At 45.1% G+C, this 22,481-nt stretch overlaps 1 protein-coding gene across 1 annotated transcript in view; it reads left to right on the plus strand.

The window, feature by feature from the left end:
* LOC118367282 (inhibitor of Bruton tyrosine kinase-like) overlaps window positions 1-21,934 on the plus strand; it is a 32,532-nt gene extending 10,598 nt beyond the window's left edge. Inside the window, exons 9-26 of the mRNA XM_035750585.2 lie at window positions 687-810; window positions 1,121-1,298; window positions 1,626-1,779; window positions 2,001-2,636; window positions 2,790-2,876; window positions 3,078-3,160; window positions 3,453-3,490; window positions 3,729-3,825; window positions 4,156-4,257; window positions 4,436-4,553; window positions 9,757-9,817; window positions 10,039-10,160; window positions 10,363-10,475; window positions 10,569-10,848; window positions 10,924-11,178; window positions 11,424-11,618; window positions 20,437-20,569; window positions 20,842-21,934. Coding sequence (XP_035606478.1) covers window positions 687-810; window positions 1,121-1,298; window positions 1,626-1,779; window positions 2,001-2,636; window positions 2,790-2,876; window positions 3,078-3,160; window positions 3,453-3,490; window positions 3,729-3,825; window positions 4,156-4,257; window positions 4,436-4,553; window positions 9,757-9,817; window positions 10,039-10,160; window positions 10,363-10,475; window positions 10,569-10,848; window positions 10,924-11,178; window positions 11,424-11,618; window positions 20,437-20,569; window positions 20,842-20,967 — 2,902 coding nt within the window. The 3' untranslated portion in view covers window positions 20,968-21,934. The remainder of the gene's footprint in view (window positions 1-686; window positions 811-1,120; window positions 1,299-1,625; window positions 1,780-2,000; window positions 2,637-2,789; window positions 2,877-3,077; window positions 3,161-3,452; window positions 3,491-3,728; window positions 3,826-4,155; window positions 4,258-4,435; window positions 4,554-9,756; window positions 9,818-10,038; window positions 10,161-10,362; window positions 10,476-10,568; window positions 10,849-10,923; window positions 11,179-11,423; window positions 11,619-20,436; window positions 20,570-20,841) is intronic.
* The last annotated feature ends 547 nt before the right edge of the window (window positions 21,935-22,481 follow it).

Consider the following 22,481-nt stretch of genomic DNA (forward strand, 5'->3'; position numbering starts at 1 on the left):
CATTGTTACTCCGAGACATTTCCACTTCACAATAACAGGACTTACAGTTGACCGGGAACAGCGCGAGCAGTGCAGAAATCTGACAACTGATTTGTTGGAAAGGTGGCATCCTATGACTGTGGCACGTTGAGTCACTGAGCAGTTCAGTAAGGCCATTCTACTGCCAATGTTTGTCAATGATGATTGCATGTCTGTATGCTCAACTTTGTACACCTGTCGGCAACGGGTGGTTCTGAAATGGCGGAGTCCACTAATTTATATGCGTGTCTACATACATACACAAAAGTATGTATATGTATAGTGCCATTAGAAAATTATTATTATTTTCTACCTTTTTGTTACGTTACAGCCTTATTCTAAAATGGATGTAACCTTATTTTTTTTTCATCTCTGCAATCTATAGACTACCCTATAATATGAAAGGTTTTTAGAAAGTTTAGCAAATTTATGAAAAACATTTTTTATACTTCAAGGGGTCTTTAAAAATCAAATGGTAAAATGATCATTGGTATGACAATTCCATATAGCTTAGTAGTTACCCCCCTCCTGGCTTAAACAGGGCATAGACAATAATGGGTTAACAGGAGAGAGAGCGAGATATATGTGATGATCATTCTACTGTCACTCGCTCTTTAAAAAAAAAAAAAATTATTTATTTTTTCCCATGCCCGATGTTTCTCTTTCAGACAACTGAACATCCGGAAGGTCCTTGTGAGCGGAGGCAGCCTGGACCATCGTGTGGACCCCCAGGTCCTGAATGAGGGAGGGGGAGAGAAGGTGGCCATCCTGGCCCTGGATGAAGCTGGGAGGGTAAGGACCAGCTGGGTACAATACATTGAAAAATACCAAATACTTAGTGGTGACGAGCGACAGTCATTTTGTTGGTGGATTCTTCATGTTCAAACGATTCACTCCATATGATCACCCCTCAAGCTGATGTATTTGAGCCATTGATTATCTTATCCCGTTCTTTATTACTTAGTTTTTTTCTGTTTGGATGATGATGTGTGTTGATCTATGTTTGTTCTATGCGTTTGTTGTCACCACAGACTGACAATGCCTTTAATTGTCCCTCTGGGTTACTAAAGTGCTATTGAATTGATTTCTCGCTCTCCGTCAGGTTTTTTGCTGGCGCTCAGTGGGCGGTTCGGTGAGACAATGCAGGTGGGCATACGGGCGCCAGGTGTTCATGTCAGACATCGCCCTGAGCAGGAACAGCATGATGTTTGTCACACAGGAAGGGGAGGGCTTCAGCGGACAGTGGCACGGAGAGTACAGGAAGAGCGTGGAGAAGAAAGGTGAGTTGAGAAAATGGTTTACTCTCATAGCTCAGCGACGACACAATGATACTTCTGAGTACAACCAGTATTCTTTCACTTTCCTCGTTTACATGTATGGTGGATGATTAACTTCATGAGGTATGGAAAAATAGTAAACAAGACTTTGATTCAAAAGTACTGTTTTGCACCCTTGAATGTAAGTAATGTGTACTATTTCTCTGTTCTTCAGGATGTTTATCATCCCAGCATAAATCAGAATTTGTTTGGATTTGAATCATTGGGAAGTAAGTTAGAATCACTGCGTTTTGTCATTTTACTAAAGCATTTCTCCCTTCTGTGCTTTAGATGGGAGTGTGGAGGTGTGTGGTTACCCAGAGGGTGGAACTGTGTACGAGCGAATCCGCTTGGAGAAGCTCCCCTATGTCCACCGTGCGGTCAGCATCACCATGGACTCCAAGGGACGCAACTTTGGAGTGCTGCAGTCTGACCCTAAAACCAGGTACCGTTCCTCTGTGTGTTGTCGCACCTTTTTTAAACATTTGCACTGTGTCTTTATTAGGCCACACTGTAACAAAATGTTTTTGAAATGGACAATAAGTGTTTGTTGGGAAGTTCAGATAGTACATCCCTGTTTAACTACGTTTTGGAGCATTTCGTGCCTAGTGAACATGACCCTGATTCGTGAACAAAATGTCTGATCTCTGTCCTTCCCCCACCCAGCCTGTTTGAGATTCCCAGCGTATCTCCCTCCTCCTTCTCCCAACACTTCCGGGGCCTGCTGGAGGAAGCGGACGAGACGGACAGCATCCACGACTTGACCCTGCAGGCTGGAGACCGCACCTTCCCCGCCCACAAGTACCTCCTGTCCATGAGGTCTGAGTTCTTCAGGAAGCAGCTGGTGCCGGACGGGGGGGAGGGTGACGGGGAGGTGAGGAGGAGCGAGGATGCGGTGGGCTGTGACCTGCTGGTGGTGGAGACGGTGAGCCCTGAGATGCTGGAGCAAGTCCTGAAGTTCATCTACACCGACTCCTGTGATCTGCTGGTGCAGGGCCACCGGCCTCGAGTCTTCGGTCAGAACCAGAATCAACAGGGCCCGGAGCAGGAGCAGCTGATCAGCAGCCTGCAGGACCTGGGCTTCCATGAGGGAAACCTGAGGGACCGCTTGGCCCTGGAAGTGTACCGCTCGCTGACCCCATCGGCCCGAGGGGACGGAGACAAGCCCAAAAGCAAGGGCACCAAGCCTGGGAAAAAAGGCAAGGGAGGCAAGGCTGGAGCTGGAGAGGGAGGAAGAGTCAACCCGGTCAAGACCTTACAGGGCGTGGCCAAGAAGCTCGGCATGGGGAGTCTGTCGGCACGGTGAATACTGAGTTGGTTATGATTGTTGTCCCCCACGATGAAATCGGGTAGTGGGTCGGTCCGTTCGTACGTTTGTCACACGCGATATATCTCAGACCGCAGTGGCCCATGTTATAACCCATAGTGTATTTTGTTAAATACATTTTATTACAGTTTGGATGGAGTGCAGTATGACAACGGGAAGATCAATGTAGTGCTTAAGATGACGGCCAACAAGCCACGATATAACCAGAAAAAGTGGTGAGTAAATTGCCGCGTGGCAGATTAACTGAGACAATATTGTGTTCTTAGAAAGATAATTACTAGAATGGACATTCCTATTCAAGTCAATGTTCTGTGACTCTATTCAGTTGTGTGTGTCGTTGTCAGAAAACCAGGGTAGTAAAATGTCAAAGCGGAGATCTTGTTCCCCGTCTAAGCTGTATCTCTGTCTCCCCCAAGCTCCTACCTCTGTGATGTCACTCTGAGGTCTGAGGATGGCAAGGAGTTCCCCTGTCACAAGTGTGTGCTGTGTGCCAGACTTGGTGAGCTACTATGTGTCAACATATTGTTGCGTTTCTTGGAGTTTGAGGGGTGAACTGTGGGTTTAGGTTATTCAAGGTTGTAGACATCTGACACTAGATTGGCCAGTCATTTGTTAAAGCCGTGGGACCAGTTTTCGGGTACACAGATTAAACCTAGCCCTGGAATAAAAGCATGCTCAATGGGGAATCTCAATTGAAAATGATTTTTAATTAAGGAGTAAGATGTGTCTGGGGGATGATTTTTGGATATTTCTTAGTGGCAGTTCTATTGTAAACATGTCATGTGTTTCAGAGTACTTCCACAGTATGCTGGGGAACCCCTGGATAGAGGTATGTTATGTTTTGTCTTTGATGTTACTTCATGTTTATCAATCCATATTAGTTTTTACAATTTATAAAATATCTGTTTTAGTTGCTGGCAATTGGAGGTCTTGCTCATTGTACACTAAAGCTTAATTTTAATATTGCCAGAAGTAACCGTTGGCTCTGAAAACATTGTCTCACATTGTGCTTGAGTAAGTGTGCTGCTACTTGTGATGGTGATGTAGTTGTTGTGTGCCCCCCACAGGCCACTTCTTGTAGTGCCCTAGAGATGCCCACCAGCTCAGAGATACTGCAGGTCATCCTAGAATATGTCTACACTGACGAGTCTCCCACTATCAAAGGTACAGGACACACCAGGTCATGCATATACAACCTGTACACACACACACACACACACACACACACACACACACACACACACACACTCAGTGAAAAATGCTTTGGAACTATGGATGGAAATGAGCTCTCTTGCTAACTTGGGTACATAAACATTGACACTGTAATGTTGCTAAATGTGCACTGTCCCTGTCAAATAAGTAAATAAAATAAATATTGAGTTTTAAAAAAGTATACCACGTGGCTACCTCTAATAATATTTACGAACCTCATGTTGACTTTGATCTTGATGCACAAGGTAGTTGGAAGCTAAGTCTGTCTCTATCCACTTCCAGAGTCTCTCAATGTGGAGTTTGTCTGCAACGTGTTGGTGGTGGCCGATCAGCTTCTCATCACCCGACTGAAGGAGATGTGTGAGGTGGCCATCACTGAGAACCGTATGTCCTCATCTTCCCTCTGGTCCTCTTAGCCCTCTCTGCTCTCCTCCCATGCCTCTGTCCTCCTCTCTTTCTCTCCTGCCTGTCAACATGTCAAACAGCTTTGTCTTGAAAATCACCCGTGTGAGAGCACTGTCCTGTTTGTTTTAAAAAATGGCTTCCACTTCCGTCTCCTCAGTGACGCTGAAGAACGCTGCGGAGCTGCTTCAGTTTTCTGCCATGTACAACGCTGAGCAGCTCAAACTGTCCTGCATCCAGTTCATCGTGCACAACATGGCTGCCCTGCTCGAGTCCAAGTGAGTGTGTGTATAAAGTACATTCGGAAAGTATTCGGACCACTCTACTTTTCCCACATTTTATTATGTTATAGCCTTATTTATTTTTTATTTATTATGAGGTAAGCAACACTGAAGCATGCACGAGAGCACCAGATGTTCTGGATGACTGTGATAACGCTCTCGGTAGCAGATTCGATCAAAACCTTTAAACAGGTCAACATTCACACAGCCGCTGGGCCAGGCGGATTACCAGGACTTGTACTGAAAGCATGCGCGGACCAACTGGCAAGTGTCTTCACTGGCATTTTCAACCTCTCCCTGACCGAGTCTGTAATGCCTAAATGTTTCAAGCAGACCACCATAGTCCCTGTGCCCAAGGAAGCGAAGGTAACCTGCCTAAATGATTACCGCCCCGTGGCACTCACGTCGGTAGCCATGAAGTGCTTTGAAAGGCTGGTCATGGCTCACAACATCCACCCTTCACCCACTCAATTTGCATACCTCCCGAACAGATCCACAGATGGCGCAATTTCAATTGCACTCCACACTGTCCTTTCTCACCTGGACAAAAGGAACACCTATGTGAGAATGCTGTTCATCGACTACAGCTTAGCGTTCAACACCACGAAGCTCATCAATAAGCTAAGGACTCTGGGACTAAACACCTCCCTCTGCAACTGTATCCTGGACTTCCTGATGTGCTGCCCCCAGGTGGTAATGACGAGACTGCCTATAGGGAGGAGGTCAGAGAACTGGCAGTGTGGTGCCAGGACAACAACCTCTCCCTCAATGTGAGCAAGGCAAAGGAGCTGATTGTGGACTACAGGAATGGCGGGCCAAACCGGCCCCCATTCAACATCGACGGGGCTGTAGTGAAGCAGGTCGAGTTTCAAGTTCCTTGGTGTCCACATCACCAATGAACTATCATGGTCCAAACATACCAAGACCGTCGTGAAGAGGGCACGACAACCTTTTTACCCCTCAGGAGACTGAAATGATTTGGCATGGGCCCCCAGATCCTCAAAAGGTTCTACAGCTGCACCATTGAGAGCGTCCTTACCGGTTGTATCAACGACTTGTATGGCAACTGCTCGGCATCTGACCATAAGACGCTACAGAGGGTGGTGCGAACGTCCCAGTTCATCACTGGGGCCAAGCTTTCTGCCATCCAGGACCTATATAATAGGCTTTGTCAGAGGAAAGCCCATTAAAATTGTCAGTCTTCAGTCCCTTAAGTCAGACTTTTCTCTGCCACCGCACGGCAAGTGGTTCCAGAGCACCAAGTGTAGGACCAAAAGGCTCCTCGACAGCTTCTACCCCCAAGCCATTAGGCTGCTGAACAATTCATAAAAATGTCCACCAGACAATTTACATTGACATCCCCTCTTGTACACTGCTGCTACTCGCTGTTTGTTTACCTATGCATAGTCACTTCGCCCCCACCTACATATACAGATTACCTCAACTAGCCTGTACCCCCGCACACTGACTCTGTACCGCTGCCCCCTGTATATAGTCTCGTTATTATCATTCTTACTGTGTTTGTATTATTACTTTTTATCTTAGCCTACTGGGAAAATATTTTCTTCTTGAACTGCACTCTTGGTTAAGGGCTTGTAAACTAAGCATTTCATGGTAAAATCAACACTAGTTGTATTCGGCGCATGTGGCAAATGTTTGATTTAGATTTCTTCCATCTTTCTCTGCAGATCCTCTCAAGCTCTGTCAGGTTGGATGGGGAGCTGTTTTCAAATCAAATAATTTTGTTGGTCACACACACATGGTTAGTAGATATTGTTGCGAGTGTAGCAGTGCTTGTGCTTCTAGTTCCGACAGTGCAGCAATATCTAACAAGTAATCTTAACAATTCCACCACTACCTAATACACACATCTAAGTAAAGGAATGGAATAAGAATTTATGGATGAGCAGTGACAGAGCGGCATAGGCAAGATGCAATAAAATACTGTACATATGAGATGAGTAATGTAAGATGTGTAAACATCATTATTAAGAAAGTGACTAGTGATCCATTTCTTAGTGGCCAATGATTTCAAGACCATGAAGGCAGCAACCTCTGTTAGTGATGGCTGTTCAACAATCTGATGGCCTTGAAACAGAAGCTTTGATGTGCCTGTACTGACCTCGCCTTCTGGATGGTAGCTTGGTGAACAGTGGTTGTTCTTGATGGTCTTTTTGACCTTCCTGTGACATCTGGTGCTGTAGGTGTCCCGGAGGGCAGGTAGTTTGCCCCCGGTGATGTGTTGTGTAAACTGCACCACCCTCTGGAGAGCCCTGCGATTGAGGGTGGTGCAGTTGCCGTACCAGGTGGTGATACAGCCCGACAGGATGCTCTCAATTGTGCATCTGTAAAAGTTAGTCAGGGTTTTATGTGCCTAGCCAAATTTCTTCAGCCTCCTGAGGTTGAGGCGATGTTGCCCCTTCACCACACTGTCTGTGTGGGTGGACCATTTCAGTTTGTCTGTGATGTGTATGCTGAGGAACTTTAAAAAAAACTTTCCACCTTCTCCCCTGCTGTCCCTTCGATGTGGATAGGGGGGTGCTCCCTCTGATGTTTCCTGAAGTCCACGATCATCTCCTTTGTTTTGTTGACGTTGAGTGAGAGGTTGTTTTCCTAACACCACACTGAGTGCCCTCACCTCCCTGTAGGCTGTCTCGTCTTTGATGGAAATCAAGCCCACTACTGTTGTCGTCTTCAAACTTGATGATTGAGTTGGAGGCATGTGTGGCCACGCGGTCGTGGGTGAACAGGGAGCACAGGAGGGGGATGAGGACGCACTGTTGTGGGGCCCCAGTGTAGAGGATCAGCGAAGTGGATATGTTGTTTCCTACCTTCACCACCTGGGGTCAGCCCGTCAGGAAGTCCAGGACACTATCACACAGGGTGGGGTTGAAACCCAGAACCTCAAGCATAATGATGAGTTTCGAGGGTACTATGGTGTTGAATGCTGAGCTGTAGTCAATGAACAGCATTCTTAAATAGGTTTTCCCATTGTCCAGATGGGAAAGGGCAGTGTGATGGTGATTGCATAGTCTGTGGACCTATTGGGGCGGTATACAAATTGCGGTGGTTCACTGGTAAAGTGGAGGTGATATGACCCTTGACTAGTCTCAATCACTTCAGTTCTCTCCAGAGATGTTCAAGTCCAGGCTCTGGTTGGGCTACTCGAGGACATTGAGACTTGTCCTGAAGCCACTCCTGCGTTGTCTGAGAACATGCTCCAGAGCGCTCAGGACTTCATCAAGGATCTCTCTCTACTTTACTCCGTTCATCTTTCCCTTTATCCTAACTAGTCCCCCAGTCCCTGCCGCTGAAAAACATCCCCACAGCATGATGCTGCCACCACCATGCTTCACCATATGGATGGTGCCAGGTTTCCTCCAGATGTGACACTTGGTATTCAGGCCAAAGAGTTCAATTTAGGTTTCATCAGACCAGAGGATCTTGTTTCTCCTGGCCAGAGTCCTTTTGGTTCCTTTTGGCTCCAAGCAGGCTGTCTTGTGCCTTCTTATTGTGGGGTGGCCACTCTACCATAAAGGTCTGATTGGTGGAGTGCTGCAGAGATAGTTGCCCATCTGGAAGGTTCTTCGATCTCCACAGAGGAACTCTGGGGCTCTGTCAGAGTGACCATTGGGTTCTTGGTCACCTGTCTGACCAAGGCTTTTCTCCCCTGATGGCTCAGTTTGGCTAGGCGGCCAGCTCTAGGAAGAGTCTTGGTGGTTCCAAACTTCTTCCGTTTAAGAATGATGGAGGCCACTGTGTTCTTGGGGACCTTCAATGCTGCATGAATATTTTTGTATCCTTCCCCATATCTGTTCTTCAATACAATCTTGTCTTCAGCTCTACTGACAATTCCTTTGACCTCATGGCTTGGTTTTTGCTCTGACATGCACTGTCAACTGTGGGACCTTAAATAGACAAATTCTTTGTGGATCTGTGTTAGGAAGTGCAGCTCAGTTTACGAGTCGTTTTGTGGGCAGTGTGCACAGAGCCCGTCTTCTCTTGAGAGCCAGGTATGCCTATGGTGTCCTTCCTCAATAGCTATGCTCACCGACTCTGTACAGAATCAAAGCATTCCTTAAGTTTGGGTCAGTCACAGTGGTCAGGTAATCTGCCACTGTGTACTCTATTTAGGGCCAAATAGCATTCTAGTTTGCTCTCGGTCAAGTGTCTTTTTTTTGTCTCAATTGTTTGGGTCTAATTGTTGTCCAGCTTGCTTAGGGGACTCTTCTCCAGGTTCCTCTCTTTGTAGGTGATGGCCTTGTTTTGGAAGGTTCTGGAATCGCTTCCTTTTAGGTGGTTGTAGAATTTAACTTCTCTTTTCTGGATTTTGACTATTAGTGGGTATCTGCTTAATTCTGCTCTGCGTGCATTATTTGGTGTTTTACATTGTACACAGAGGTTATTTTTGAATAAGTGATTCAAATATTCTTAGCCAGATCCTAATTGGTATGTTTAATTTTATGTTCCTTCTCAGATTTGTGGAAGTTAACTGTGGCGCTGATGTTTAGGCTGAGGTATGTTTAGGCCTTTCAGGTTATGACGATATAGGACTCGTTTTACTCTGGATAAAGATACTTTTGTACCGGTGTCCTCGTATCTTCAGAAGGTCCTTTGCTTGCACTTTTCACACCAAAGTGTGACATTTGAGGAAATGTACTTGTCTGCTGTTAATGATAATGAATAGGATTTTCCCAAGGTTCCATGGTAGTTACTGGGGTCAAATGTGTCACTACTTTTGTGGATTGGCCCTTGCTTCCAAATATTAGGGAAGATGCCATAGCTAAGGATGTTAGAGATTAAGTATAGCCAATTGGGATTTGTGGTCTTTATGTTTTATCATTTCATTGAGGATACCATCTACACCACACACTTTTTTTGGGGGGTGGAGGGTTTATTTTGTCCTGTAAGTTCATTCAATGTAATTGGGGAATCCAGTGGGTTCTGGTAGCCTTTTAATAGTTGATTATAAGATTTGTATTTGATCATGTATATGTTTTTGCTGGTTCTTTGTAGGGCCAAAAAGATTGGAGAAGTGGTTTACCCATACATCTCCATTTTGGATAGATGACACTAAACAAACAACAAGAGTTTTCTAATTTTCCCAGATGAGGCAAAACTATGGATTCTTCTTTGAGAGTCTCTCTCTCTCTCTCTCTCTCTCTCTCTCTGTTTTCTATATCCTTATCTCTCTCTTCAGAGCGCTGGATATCCTGAGTGATGACGTGCTGGTGGAGCTCTCTGCCTCTTACAGGAGGATGGTGAGTCATTTCCCCTTTGTGCCGTGACCGTACCTGCATCATCTGTATAGTGCGATACCTGGCATATGTTCAGTAGGGGAACTCAACAGAAAATGAAAATAGGGTTTGTTATTGGAGGGTTTCTCAGATAGTCCCTCCCTGTTTCACTCATTTTCTTCCATGTGATTCTTACTGAACATGACTGTTGGTTCTTATTAACTGACCTGTTACCATCCTGTCAGATTCCGGCCATGCAGAAGCGACTGATCACGCCTTACCCAGACGCCCCGGACCTCACTGTGTACGAGGACATGGACTCTTCATTCAGCGCTAAAGCTGACGCTGAACTAGACTACTCCTGCAGGTACTATACCATCTATCAAACTACTATACAACACTGGCTGCATCTCATTCCAGAAGTTGCTTGTTCACTCCCTGGCATGAATGAGATGGGACTGAATTGGTGCTGAAAGTAGGTTGCAATGTTTTGGATTGAAATGCATCCAGCCAGTAACCTCCCTAACACTTGAACCGTGGCCGAAATTTGTTTCTCTTCCTCCTCTCAGGGAGACTCTGTTGAAGAAAGCTAAGTTGAAGGCCAAAAGAAAACCTAGGCGACGCTCCGACAGCTCAGGGGGTTACACCCTTTCTGACATCATCCAGAGCCCACCTGCTGCAGGTAGAACACACACTCTTTATCACGGCACACAATAATTATTTCCTTTAGTTGGAGTTGGGCTGATATGGATTATGATACACCGTCTCTTCTCAGTACTCTCTCCCAGCCTGGTCAAGTCAGGAAAGACCAACTCCGTGGAGTCTCTGCAGGAGCTGATGACATCTGACTCTGAGGGCAGCTACAAGGATGTGCGCAGCCCCCGAAACCTCCAGAGTCCCGTGCTCCACGACAGGCCCGAGGAGGGGAGGGCTGAAGGAGGTCCCAGGTTGAAGACGCCCCCCAGCACCCCCACCACCGCCACCATGCGGAACGGCCTCCCCGCCGAACCCCCAAAGAGTTCTGTTCCAGAGCACATCCCCAAGGTCACAGCCAGGTGAGCCAGGTCACTGTGGACCAGGTCAGGGTTCAGGCGTGGAACTGTATGTGACCTTGTGTCTTCTCTTTCCAGTCCTGCTCTGTCATGTCCTGTCTTGGATATCAGGGCCATCATGGATATGGAAGCCAGCTCAAAGACTCAAAGTCTCAGAGCCACTCCCAAAAGTCCTGTCAGTGTTGGCAGCAGTAGCAAGCAGTCCCCTCTCCCAGCCAAGCTTTCCCAGAAGCAGAGGAAGATGATCGCCATGGCAACCAAGGAGGGCAGTGCGGAGTGTGCCCTATCCAAATCGCCACCAGTCATTACTCCCTCAAAGAATGTGAAAGCATGGTAAGCCCCCCTCCATAAGGAATGCTCCTGATATCAGAGCCAGCACAGAAGGTTGGTGAGACAATCCCTATGTAATAGAGTAGGTCCTCTCCCGGTCTCATTTGTGTTGAATGTTTCATGTACAAATACAGAATCTGCGTATTCCCTCAGCTGTTAGTGAAAGTAGTGCTTTTTAATGCGCTGAAGTAGTACTTTTGATTCATCAAATGTTGTTGAATATGGTTCCACCTCCCTTCTCTCCTCAGGGCCACTCCGGTCCAGACACCCCCTTCGTCTCGAGCTTTCCGGGACCTGCTGGTGGAGGAGGAGAGCCTGGTCAGGAACGGGAGGCCAGGGTCCCCGGGAAAGCCAGTTGCTCAGGGGCCTCCGGTCTCTGCTGCCAGGAGGGTCAACTTCAAATGTACTGCTAAGCTCCCCAGCGAGCCAGAGAGACCTGCTGGGTAAGACTGTGTGCACACAGACACGCACAGATACGCAGTCGGTCATATTTTATGTTAGTTGTCACCAACGCACATACAGAAGTGTGTGTGTGTATATATCTCACACACACACACGCACACAATAGAGGAGTACACTAGCATGTATGGCCAAGGGATGAATGCCCTTATGGCCGATGAATCAATGAACTATCACTCTACCCTAAAGTACCAGTGTTGTCCACTAGATGTCTCTAGTGTGTCGCCATGCTCACGCAGATTCCTGTTTCTATTAAAGACAGGAATCTGACACGCACTAACAGCTCTACTAGCATCAATGTCAGTTGGTTACCTTGGTGATGCACAACTTCGTTGTAGTAAGAAGATAGAGAAGCTTGTATCTATGGTTATTGTGCCATAATTAGGCCTATGTTATAGCTGATGGTTTAACCATACAGGATTTAGTTCAGTCTGTGTGAGTTATCTCTTTAGAATAAACATAGTCATTAAGAAAGTGGCAAGTGACTGGCAGAGTTTCTCTGGTTATTCCCAGTTATTCCAAAGGGAAGCAGACGAAAGAATAAGGATTTGGAGGATTATGTTAAGCTTCCCGGCTAGTCCGGGAAACCAGTCCTGAGTCTGGTTTGCTTGAGCAGGTGCATCGGAAATGTTCAAATGTCATTGGAAGGTAAGAAGCTCCTGCACACTGGGCGTGCAATGTATCACCTTTATTGATGTCTAAAAGCTCTGATGAGATTGCAACAACAATAAGCATAGCCTTCTCTACATACACTCTCGTGAAACTCCTGCCAACATGGGTGCAAAGTGATCTATGCAGATGCACAGATGGCACAAAAAAAACCGCTGAACCGGTCATTGTTTTAGCGAGAGGAAAATATCGCCCGAACTCCCTTCGCTAAGCACTCCTCTGAATTTTGGGCAACCAATCGCAGCACTCCAATGGATAGGAACTGTCGTTGAGTCTGACACCTCAGACAAGCTCATGAACACATGAAAGCCAGTGGGGGAAAAACTGAGATTTATATAAAAAAATATATGTTTTGAATGGCTAAATAACAATATACCAGGGGTACTTGCCACTGTGTTTCCTGAAATGCAGAGGCTCTTGGAATATTTTGCTAATACGAAATTATACTTTGTTAGTGTAACAGTATAGCTTCCGTCCCTCTCCTCGCCCAAACCTGGGCTCGAACCAGGGACCCTCTGCACACATCAACAGTCACCCTCAAAGCATCGTTACCCATCGCTCCACAAAAGCCACGGCCCTTGCAGAGCAAAGGGAACCACCGAAACGCTATTAGCGCGCACCACCGCTAACTAGCTAGCCATTTCACATCGGTTACACTCACCCCCCTTTTGACCTCCTCGTTTTCCGCAGCAACCAGTGATCCGGGTCAACAACATCAATGTAACAGTGTAATTTTAGTCCGTCCCCTCGCTCGAACCAGGGACCCTCTGCACACATCAACAGTCACCCTCGAAGCATCGTTACCCATCACTCCACAATAGCCGCGGCCCTTGCAGAGCAAGGGGAACCACTACTTCAAGGTCTCAGAGCGCGTGATGTCACCGATCGAAACACTATTAGCGCGCACCACCACTAGCTAGCCATTTCACATCGGTTACATTAGCTCAACTGGTTAGCTACGGGCTCTCTCATTGAGCACCAAACTTTGCTAACGCTGCCTAGCTTGCTAACTACTTAACTTTCTCATAGTTAGCTTGCTAAATTGGCTATATTGGGAATATCATTTCTGCTGTCGACATCGGCAAAATATTTGAGAGCACTTATTAGTAGGGATGCACGATGTATCGGTGAACATATTGGAATCGGACGATATTAGCTAAAAATGCCAACATTGGTATCGGCTGATGTCTAGTTTAACGTCCCAATGTGCAAAACTGATGTGAAAGCTGACGTGCATACCTACATGATGTAATGACGCCACGTAAAATGTTGTGCTACACGTGCAACACAGCATTCCTAAACTAGCCCACAATGTCTGCTGTGTGGATTGAGCAGTCGAGAAGTCATTTGAAAAAGTAACAAATTTTCTGGGGCGGCAGGGTAGCCTAGTGGTTAGTGTTGGACTAGTAACTGGAAGGTTGCAAGTTCGAATCCCCGAGCTGACAAGGTACAAATCTGTCGTTCTGCCCCTGAACAGGCAGTTAACCCACTGTTCCTAGGACGTCATTGAAAATAAGAATTTGTTCTTAACTGACTTGTCTAGTAAAATAAAGGTAAAATAAAATGTGAAATCCAAATAAAGCCAAGATAATGAAATTCATTGCCCTTGACAATCAACCGTTCTGTCGTGGGTGATGTTGGCTTTCGCCGACTGGTCGAGCGCCGGTACACACTACCAAGTGCGCTATTTTTCAGATGTTGCCATACCGGAGTTACACAGTAATAGCGTCACGACATAATACTATGGAATGCCATTTGGGTCTTTGCGTGTTTAAAAAGATACAGTAGCACTGTCAGATGTACAAAAAAAGTCTGCAAACGCTTCCCAAGAATGTTGCGCTTAAAATACCGCGTTGGTAATAAAGCATAATTTGTTCGACCGCAACTTCTGGGGTATCTAACTTTAGCTTGGTACCTAGCTAGCACCAATACAACCAGCCTGAAAACAAGGAACAGTAGAACCTGAAGTCACTTTCATTATTCTTTACAATGATTTAGGAATCCTTGTAAGTATTAGCTAGGTAGCCACTTGTTGTTCACCTATTGAAATTGAACTTCAGTTCATGAAAATAAATAGCTAGTCAGCATCTTAGCTTTGGGCAACAGTGGTAACGTTTTCAGCCGCCAGGTAGCTTCATCTGGCTAGAGAGGCTTGGCCGCACCGGGTTATGTGTTGTGAAGCTAGCCACAATAAGGATTAGGCACAATAGTGGAATTTTCAGTTTGCCTTCAAAATAAAAGTATATTTGACAGTACTGCAAATGGAAATTGCAAAGTCCACTATTGTGGCTAGCTTCACATCCTTATTGTGGCTAGCTTCACATAGATGGATCCGACCACCATTAATCAAATAAGAACGGTCTTATAAATTAGGGGTATTTTAGATGACACCTAGCTATATAGTTTGCTAGCTAAATATAGCCACTGAAACAGATTGTTCTTCAACAAAAATATAGCTTTTAAAAAAAAATTATGACCAGCACTGTAGGTGAGCGTGACGACTTTACCAGCATTATAGCATACGTATCGATGAAATAATAGTGACAGTGTAATCAATGTGTAATAACTACTTAAAAAATGTATGAATCTGTTAAATTATTGTGATGTGCAGTCATATTCAGGTCCTGATTGGTCAATAAGCTTATTTGACACGTTAAGTAGTATATCTCTTGACACCCAAAGACCCAAACGACGTTCCATAGAAATCCTGGTTGAGAATGAAACGACTGAACGACTGAACAAGCAAGTAAGTGAATTAAATGGGTTTTTGATTGTTTTATTGGTAATGGGGGCACACAAATGCCAACCAAATAACTTTTTGATCAGTGATGTGTGTAACCGTTATTTAACTAGGCATGTCGGTTAAGAACAAATTATTATTTACAGTGATTGGCAAACCCGGACGACGCTGGGCCAATTGTGCGCCGCCCTATGGGACTCCCAATCTCGGCCGGATATGATACAGCCTGGATTCGAACCAGGGACTGTAGTGATGCCTCATGCACTAAGATGCAGTGCCTTAAATCACTGTCAGTGTTAACTATTTAACTGTATTAGAGTGCTTAAAACACAGCTAAAATGTTAATTATTGGGTATTTTGGCAAGGAAAATATCAGCCAAAAATTTAATATCGGTGCATCACTACATATTATCCCCCAAAGTGGTTAGTACCTTTGACTGCATGCACAGAGCCATTCAGTGGCTAGCCATACTACAAACACAATTTTAACAGTTTCCCGTACTGCTGGGCGATATGGCCAAAATATCATATTACGGTAGGCTGAGAGAGCCTGAACTGAGGGCTTGTAGGTCTGTTGTAAGGTAGGTCCTCACCAGACATCACCGGCAAGAAAGTCGCCTATGGGCAAAAAACCCACCATCACTGGACCAGACAGGACTGGCAAAAAGTGCTCTTCACTGACGAGTCTCAGTTTTGTCTCACCAGGGGTGATGGTCGGATTTGCATTTATCGTCGAAGGCATGAGCGTTACACCTCGGCCTGTACTCTGGAGCGGGATCGAGGTGAAGGGTCCGTCATGGTCTGGGGCGGTGTGTCACAGCTTCATTGGACTGAGCTTGTCATTGCAGGCAATCTCAACGTTGTGCGTTACAGGGAAGACATCCTCCTCCCTCATGTGGTACCCTTCCTGCAGGCTCATCGTGACATGACCTTCCGGCATGACAATGCCACAAGCCATACTGCTCATTCTGTGTGCAGGGACGTTAGCACGTTAGGGACCTGTTGGATCGGAGGGTTAGGGCCATTCCCCCCCAGAAATGTCCAGGAACTTGCAGGTGCCTTGGTTGAACAGTGGGGGGAACCTCTCACAGCAAGAACTGGCAAATCTGGTGCAGTCCATGAGGAGGAGGTGCTCTGCAGTACTTAATGCAGCTGGTGGCCACACCAGATACTGACTGTTACTTTTGATTTTTGACCCCCTCCCCTCTGTTAGTCACATGTCTGTGGAACTTGTTCAGTTTCTCAGTTGTTGAATCTTGTTATGTTCATACAAATATTTACACATGATAAGTTTGCTGAAAAATAAACGTAGTTGACAGTGAGGACGTTTATTCTTTTGCTATGTATGTAGTCAGCAAACCATTAGCTACATTTTATTAACTAGCTAGTGATTAGCGGCTAACAAGATTTAGACCCAACTTGCAAAGAAAATACAAACTAGCTGTTTGCAGATGTAAGAAACATAAACTGATATTGTAGTACTAGAACGCTAGGGGAATTTATATTAAGATTCGAAGTGAAAACCACATCCTTGTCAACATTGTTGCATGTGCTGCATGCAGACTGAACGCAAGTGTCTCGTGGTTGAGGAATAACACATGAGCTCCTTGAGTGACGGGTGTTGCTCGGTCTGTGTGGGTATCAGCATGGAGAGAGACCGGAGACTGACTCGAGCAGCGAAGTAAACTATAAAAATGTATAACACACAGCCTATCACATTTTCTAAAAACCCAACTTTCAAATAACGTTAAAGAATTTAATGTAAAATTCAATACCGGTATAAGGTCAAATACGGTGTACCACCCAACCCTATGTTCCTGTGAAGCATTTCATTCGTGGAAATGTTTTGGAAAACGAAAACAAGCGTTTCTTATTGGACAAGTTCAGGTAGTCCCTCCCTTGACCCAGGTAATGAATACTGTTGATACCTAAAAAGATATACACACACAATCCATCTCACTTAACCCTAAAACAATATGCCCCTATGGGCTCTGGTCAAAAGTAGTGCACTACAAAGGGTTGCCATTTGGGACGCTTCCATAGTGTTTCTTGCTAACTAGTGGACATTGTATTTTAACTTGATTGTATTCTGTGGTCCTTCTGTAGCTCAGTTGGTAGAGCATGGCGCTTCTAACGCCAGGGTAGTGGGTTTGATTCCCGGGACCACCCATACGTAGAATGTATGCACACATGACTAAGTCGCTTTGGATAAAAGCATCTGCTAAATGGCATTTATTATTATTATTATTATTATTATAAGCAATTGTAATGACAGTCCACTACAACATACCCAAGAGTTTCCTGATTAGTTAGGGGTCGTCTGTTTTTTTTAATTTCATTGTGTTTTAAGATCAGGGGATTTCGTCAGTGGTTGGAAGGGGAATTTGGCTTCCTGGGTTAATGTTGTCTGAGGTTCCAACTGTAACCAAGTGGGGCGGGGCTTAGTGAAGGGTCAATGTACTGAACGGGAAGCCGCTGCTTGAAGCAGGATGTAACTCATTGCTCGGGCTGTGGGGCCACCAGGCTGATGGTCACAATGACCTTTTCACTTCCCATTCATCAAGACTGACATGTCTAGTGAACTACTCCCTGGTTGGAACAGATCATATGATCAGCCCCCCCACCCCCAATCCTAACCTTAACTATTAGTGGGGAAAATGCTAAACTGACCCAAGATCAGCATCTAGGGGCAACTTCACCCGTGCACAGTGAACTACACCTCAGACACCAGCTGGATTGGTAGAGCTTTAGATGCCGAAAGAGCTGAATATTTGCCTGGTCCCAGATCTTTGTTTGTGCGAAGATAAAAAAAAAATAACCACAGGAGTTGGCAAGACAGCACAAAATGAGACCAGGGTAACTGAATACTGCGTACTCCTGATTTTGAAACGACAGTAAACGATACGATTTCAGCGTAATAGATTTTGGGGTGTTTTTACATAACGTTTGGAAGAGATTGTTCACGTGCTGTGTCCTGTAATGTTGACATCTAAATGAACACATAATATGGGCGGAGGTGTTTTAGGAATGCATTGTGGATGTTTTCACTTAAACTTTGGTAGCAATGTTTTTTGAATTGTGACATCTCTCAAATCATATCAGGCCAACGAATTACAGGAAGTGTGTGCACTTGTGTGACCCAAGGGTGTCAAACTCTGTTTTTGCAGAAGCTCTTGACTTTTGCTTACTTCCTCTTCTATCAGAGTCATTCGGGGACTCTGTCTTCCAGACGTAGATCTTTTCTCACTGCCCAGAGCCAAGATGGATTAAAGACCACAGACTGGGAACGCTCTCTTTCCGGTCTGTGACGTCCGCTCCCACTCTGCAGTCTCTAATGGAACCCTATTCCGTATGTAGTGCACTACATTTGGGTTCCCGAGTGGCGCAGCATCTCAGGGCAAGAGGTGTCGCTACAGTCCCTGGTTCGAATACAGGCTGTATCACATCCGGCCGTGATAGGGTGACCCAGCATTGTCCGGGTTTGGCCGTCATTGTTAATAAGAATTTGTTCTGACTTGCGTCATTGTATAAAATATATATATATATATATACATACACACACACACACAGTTGAAGTTTACATACACCTTTGCCAAATAGATTTATTTAAAATTCCCTGTCTTAGGTCAGTTAGGATCACCACTTTATTTCAAGAATGTGAAATGCCAGAATAATAGTAGTGATTTTATTTCAGCTTTTCTTTCATCACATTCCCAGTGGGTCAGAAGTTTACATACACTCAACTAGTATTTGGTAGCATTGCCTTTAAATTGTTTAACTTGGGTCAAATGTTTTGGGTGGCCTTCCACAAGCTTCCCACAACACGTTGGGTGAATTTTCCTCCTGACAGCTGGAGTAACTGAGTCAGGTTTGTAGGCCTCCTTGCTCGCACATTTTTTTCACACATTTTCTATAGGATTGAGGTCAGGGCTTTGATGTCCACTCCAATACCTTCTTTGTTGTCCTTAAGCCATTTTGCCTCAACTTTGGAAGTATGCTTGGGGTCATTGGAAGACCCATTTGCGACCAAGCTTTAACTTCCTGACTGATGTCTTGAGATGTTGCCTCAATATATCCACATAATTTTCCTCCCTCATGATGCCATCTATTTTATGAAGTGCACCAGTCCCTCCTGCAGCAAAGCCACCCACAATATGATGCTGCCACCCCATGCTTCACGGTTGGGTTGGTGTTCTTCGGCTTGCAAGCCTCCCCCTTTTTCCTCCAAACATAACGATGGTCATTATGGCAAAACAGTTATATTCTTGTTTCATCAGACCAGAGGACATTTCTCCAATAAGTGCGATATTTGTCCCTATGTGCAATTGCAAACTGTAGTCTGGCTTTTTTTTATGGCGGTTTTGTAGCAGTGGCTTCTTCCTTGCTGAACGGCCTTTCAGGTTATGTCAATTTTACTGTGGATATAGATACTTTTGTACCTGTTTCCTCCAGCATCTTCAAGGTCCTTTTGCTGTTGTTCTGGGATTAATTTGCACTTTTGGCATCAAAGTACGTTCATCTCTAGGAGACAGAACAGCGGTATGACTGCAGCGTGCTCCTATGGTGTTTACACTTGCGTACTATTGTTTGTACAGATGAACGTGGTACCTTCAGACGTTTGGAAATTGCTCCCAAGGATGAACCAAACTGATGTAGGTCTACAATTCAATTTCTGAGGTCTTGGCTGATTTCTTTTGATTTTCCCATGATGTCAAGCAAAGAGGCACTGGGTTTGAAGGTAGGCCTTGAAATACATCCACAGGTACAACTCCAATTGACTCAAATAATGGCAATTAGCTTATCAGAAGCTTCCTAAAGCCATGACATCATTTTCTGGAATTTTACAAGCTTTTTAAAGGCACAGTCAACTTGTGTATGTAAACTATTGACCCACTGGAATTGTGATACAGTGAAATAATCTGTCTGTAAACAATTGTTGGAAAATAGTAGATGTCCTAACCGACTTGCCAAAACTGTAGTTTGTTAACAAGAATTTTGTTTAGTGGTTGAAACACTTGACACAATTCGTTGATGTAAACTTCTGACTTCGACTGTATGTTTGACCATAGCCCACAGGACTCTGGTCAAAAGTAGTTCACTATGTAGAGAAAATGGTGTTATTTGGGATGTAACCTGGTAGTGGGCCCTGAATATGAATCAGCCTGTGAGTCTGGTGTAGTGATGGCTTCTGATCCTAATCGGCATTTGAGATGACTTCTATGTCACAAGTGATCACTCAGAACAGGAAGTAGGATCCAGTTTCTAATCTACTCCTCGTGCTTATGGATGAGCACAGAGGGAGGGAGATTTCAGGGCTGGGGAAAAGTGTAATATCCATATTTGTAGAATGTTCAACCTGTCACAAACTGACGGTCATTTTCTTTACTGACCAGCCCCTGGGTGCTGGGAGTGGCAGGCAGCCCCCCTACAGCCTCCATGGTAACCTTTGCTTCTATCGTGGAGGAGGAGAAACAGCAGGAGGCTGCACTGATCCGCAGCCGAGAGAAACTTCTGGCACTCATTCAGGTAACGTGTGTGTGCAGAAATTTGTAGCAGATGTTTATTTTGCACACTGTGCTTTTCCTTTCACTGTGAGCTTGTCAGTTCGAACTCACGTACTCAACATAATGATTCAGTACCTTGATAAATGTCTAAGAGGAAATCTGAAGGACTTAGTGTAGATCCCCCCCCCCCCCATCACCTCTGTCGAACTCATGTATGTAGGACCGCTGCCTTGACTTGGCTGTGGCTTTAAAGCACTCCAACTGTGTTTGTGTCTCCCGTCCCTCTCCTCGCAGATTGAGGAGGCAGCGATCCAAGAGCTTTTGTATCACTACGGCACCCGCAACAACCCCGACGAGATGATTGTGGTGGAGAGGTGTGTCCAGGGGCCCATCGCCATCCCCTTCTGGAACAAACACTGAGACGTCGCACGTCAAATACCCATCTCCTTATCCACCCGATGACCATATGGATCTCCTGTCAGTCATTGTTACGATATACCTCAGGCCTAGTTGTGCCAGTGGGCTGGGTCTGACGCAGGTCTTTTTATGCTTGACTCCAGTGTTCCTTAGGTTTGGTCACGGCTCTTCTTTTTTCGTGTTTACCTTTTTTTTGAGTGTGTCCCTGAGCAAGGAACAGTGGGTGAGAGAAATATTTGTTGCACCTTGCCATCAAAACATGAGTAGAGATACTCTTCCAAAAAGTTACAGCTGTTTTAAAATATGTTCACAGTTAAGTAGTTGCCAAAGACTAAGTATGTAAGGAAATGGAGCTGTCCAAACTACAAATTGGGTCCCGAACTACATTAACAAAGCAGGATTTGGTCTGTTTCAGCACTTTTTAGGTGAATAAGCTGTGCCAATTAGGAAAAGTACTATAGCACAAGTTCCTCTGAGAAGAACTATGCCTAAAGCCAGGGCCTGGAGTTCAGAGGCCAGCTTGATCTGGTTGCTACCTAGTTCTACTTTATGAGTTGGGAAATGCGTTGTGTTCTGGATATATATTGTGTGATGCAGGGTAGTTGAATCATGGAAGGAGGTGGTCGGGAGTGACTGTGTCATGCAGCCTGCCGTTTTCTAATGTGAGCTAATTGTATGAGTATTCGCTGGTTTCCCTTTATCAGAGTTATAGGGCAGGCTGTCGGGTTTGTGCCTTGCTTTCACCCTGACGATCCTCTGATGTGTACACACACACACACACACACTAATAATTTCTACTTTCTGGCTGGTTGTATTTGAGTTGTTTTACTTTATTTTGTGTTCTGGAGCTGATGTGTTGGCTTGGTGACCCAGACCATGTAATCCCAGTCTTTTTCCATGCAGAACCCTTCGTTTGAGACTTTGGATGTGAGAAAATGGCATGCAATAAAACAACTCACCTGTCCAATGACTATGTTTCCTGGTTCTGTTATTCTTTATTGTGGAATGGGTCTTATAATTATTTGTGCAATATTACAATAGGCCCATCTTGTGTTATGCGAAACAGAAGAGTGTGAATGTCCAAGGCTCATGATGGTCTGTCTAGTGTTGCTACAAGATTGGAGGCAATCGCCCTCCAACTCCCTGACCGATTCAGTGAGCTACATTTATCTCGATGGAAACAGTGCCTCTCTCCACTCTAACATCTGTGCTCTGCATAAATAAACAACAATTAAACACCTACCTGTGATAACCCTGCCATAAAAAGAGAGGGAAGGGTGGTGATTTAATGGGTCCTAATAGTTTTACGTCGATACAGTATGACATCAGGAGTCCGCCAGAGACCTGAGTTCCTAGTCATTATTCCATTAAGCTCCATTAGTCAGGACGGAGATGATGCCGTTACACAGAAAGGCTCTCAGAAAAGAAAAAAGGCACCATGTCAGGTCGGAATGGTCCAGCTAGGTCACTGACAGCAGGTCACCTCCTGCTAAAAATGTTTACCTCCGATGTGACGT

The sequence above is a fragment of the Oncorhynchus keta genome, chromosome 34 (assembly GCF_023373465.1).
Source record: "Oncorhynchus keta strain PuntledgeMale-10-30-2019 chromosome 34, Oket_V2, whole genome shotgun sequence".
Lineage (NCBI taxonomy): Eukaryota > Metazoa > Chordata > Actinopteri > Salmoniformes > Salmonidae > Oncorhynchus > Oncorhynchus keta.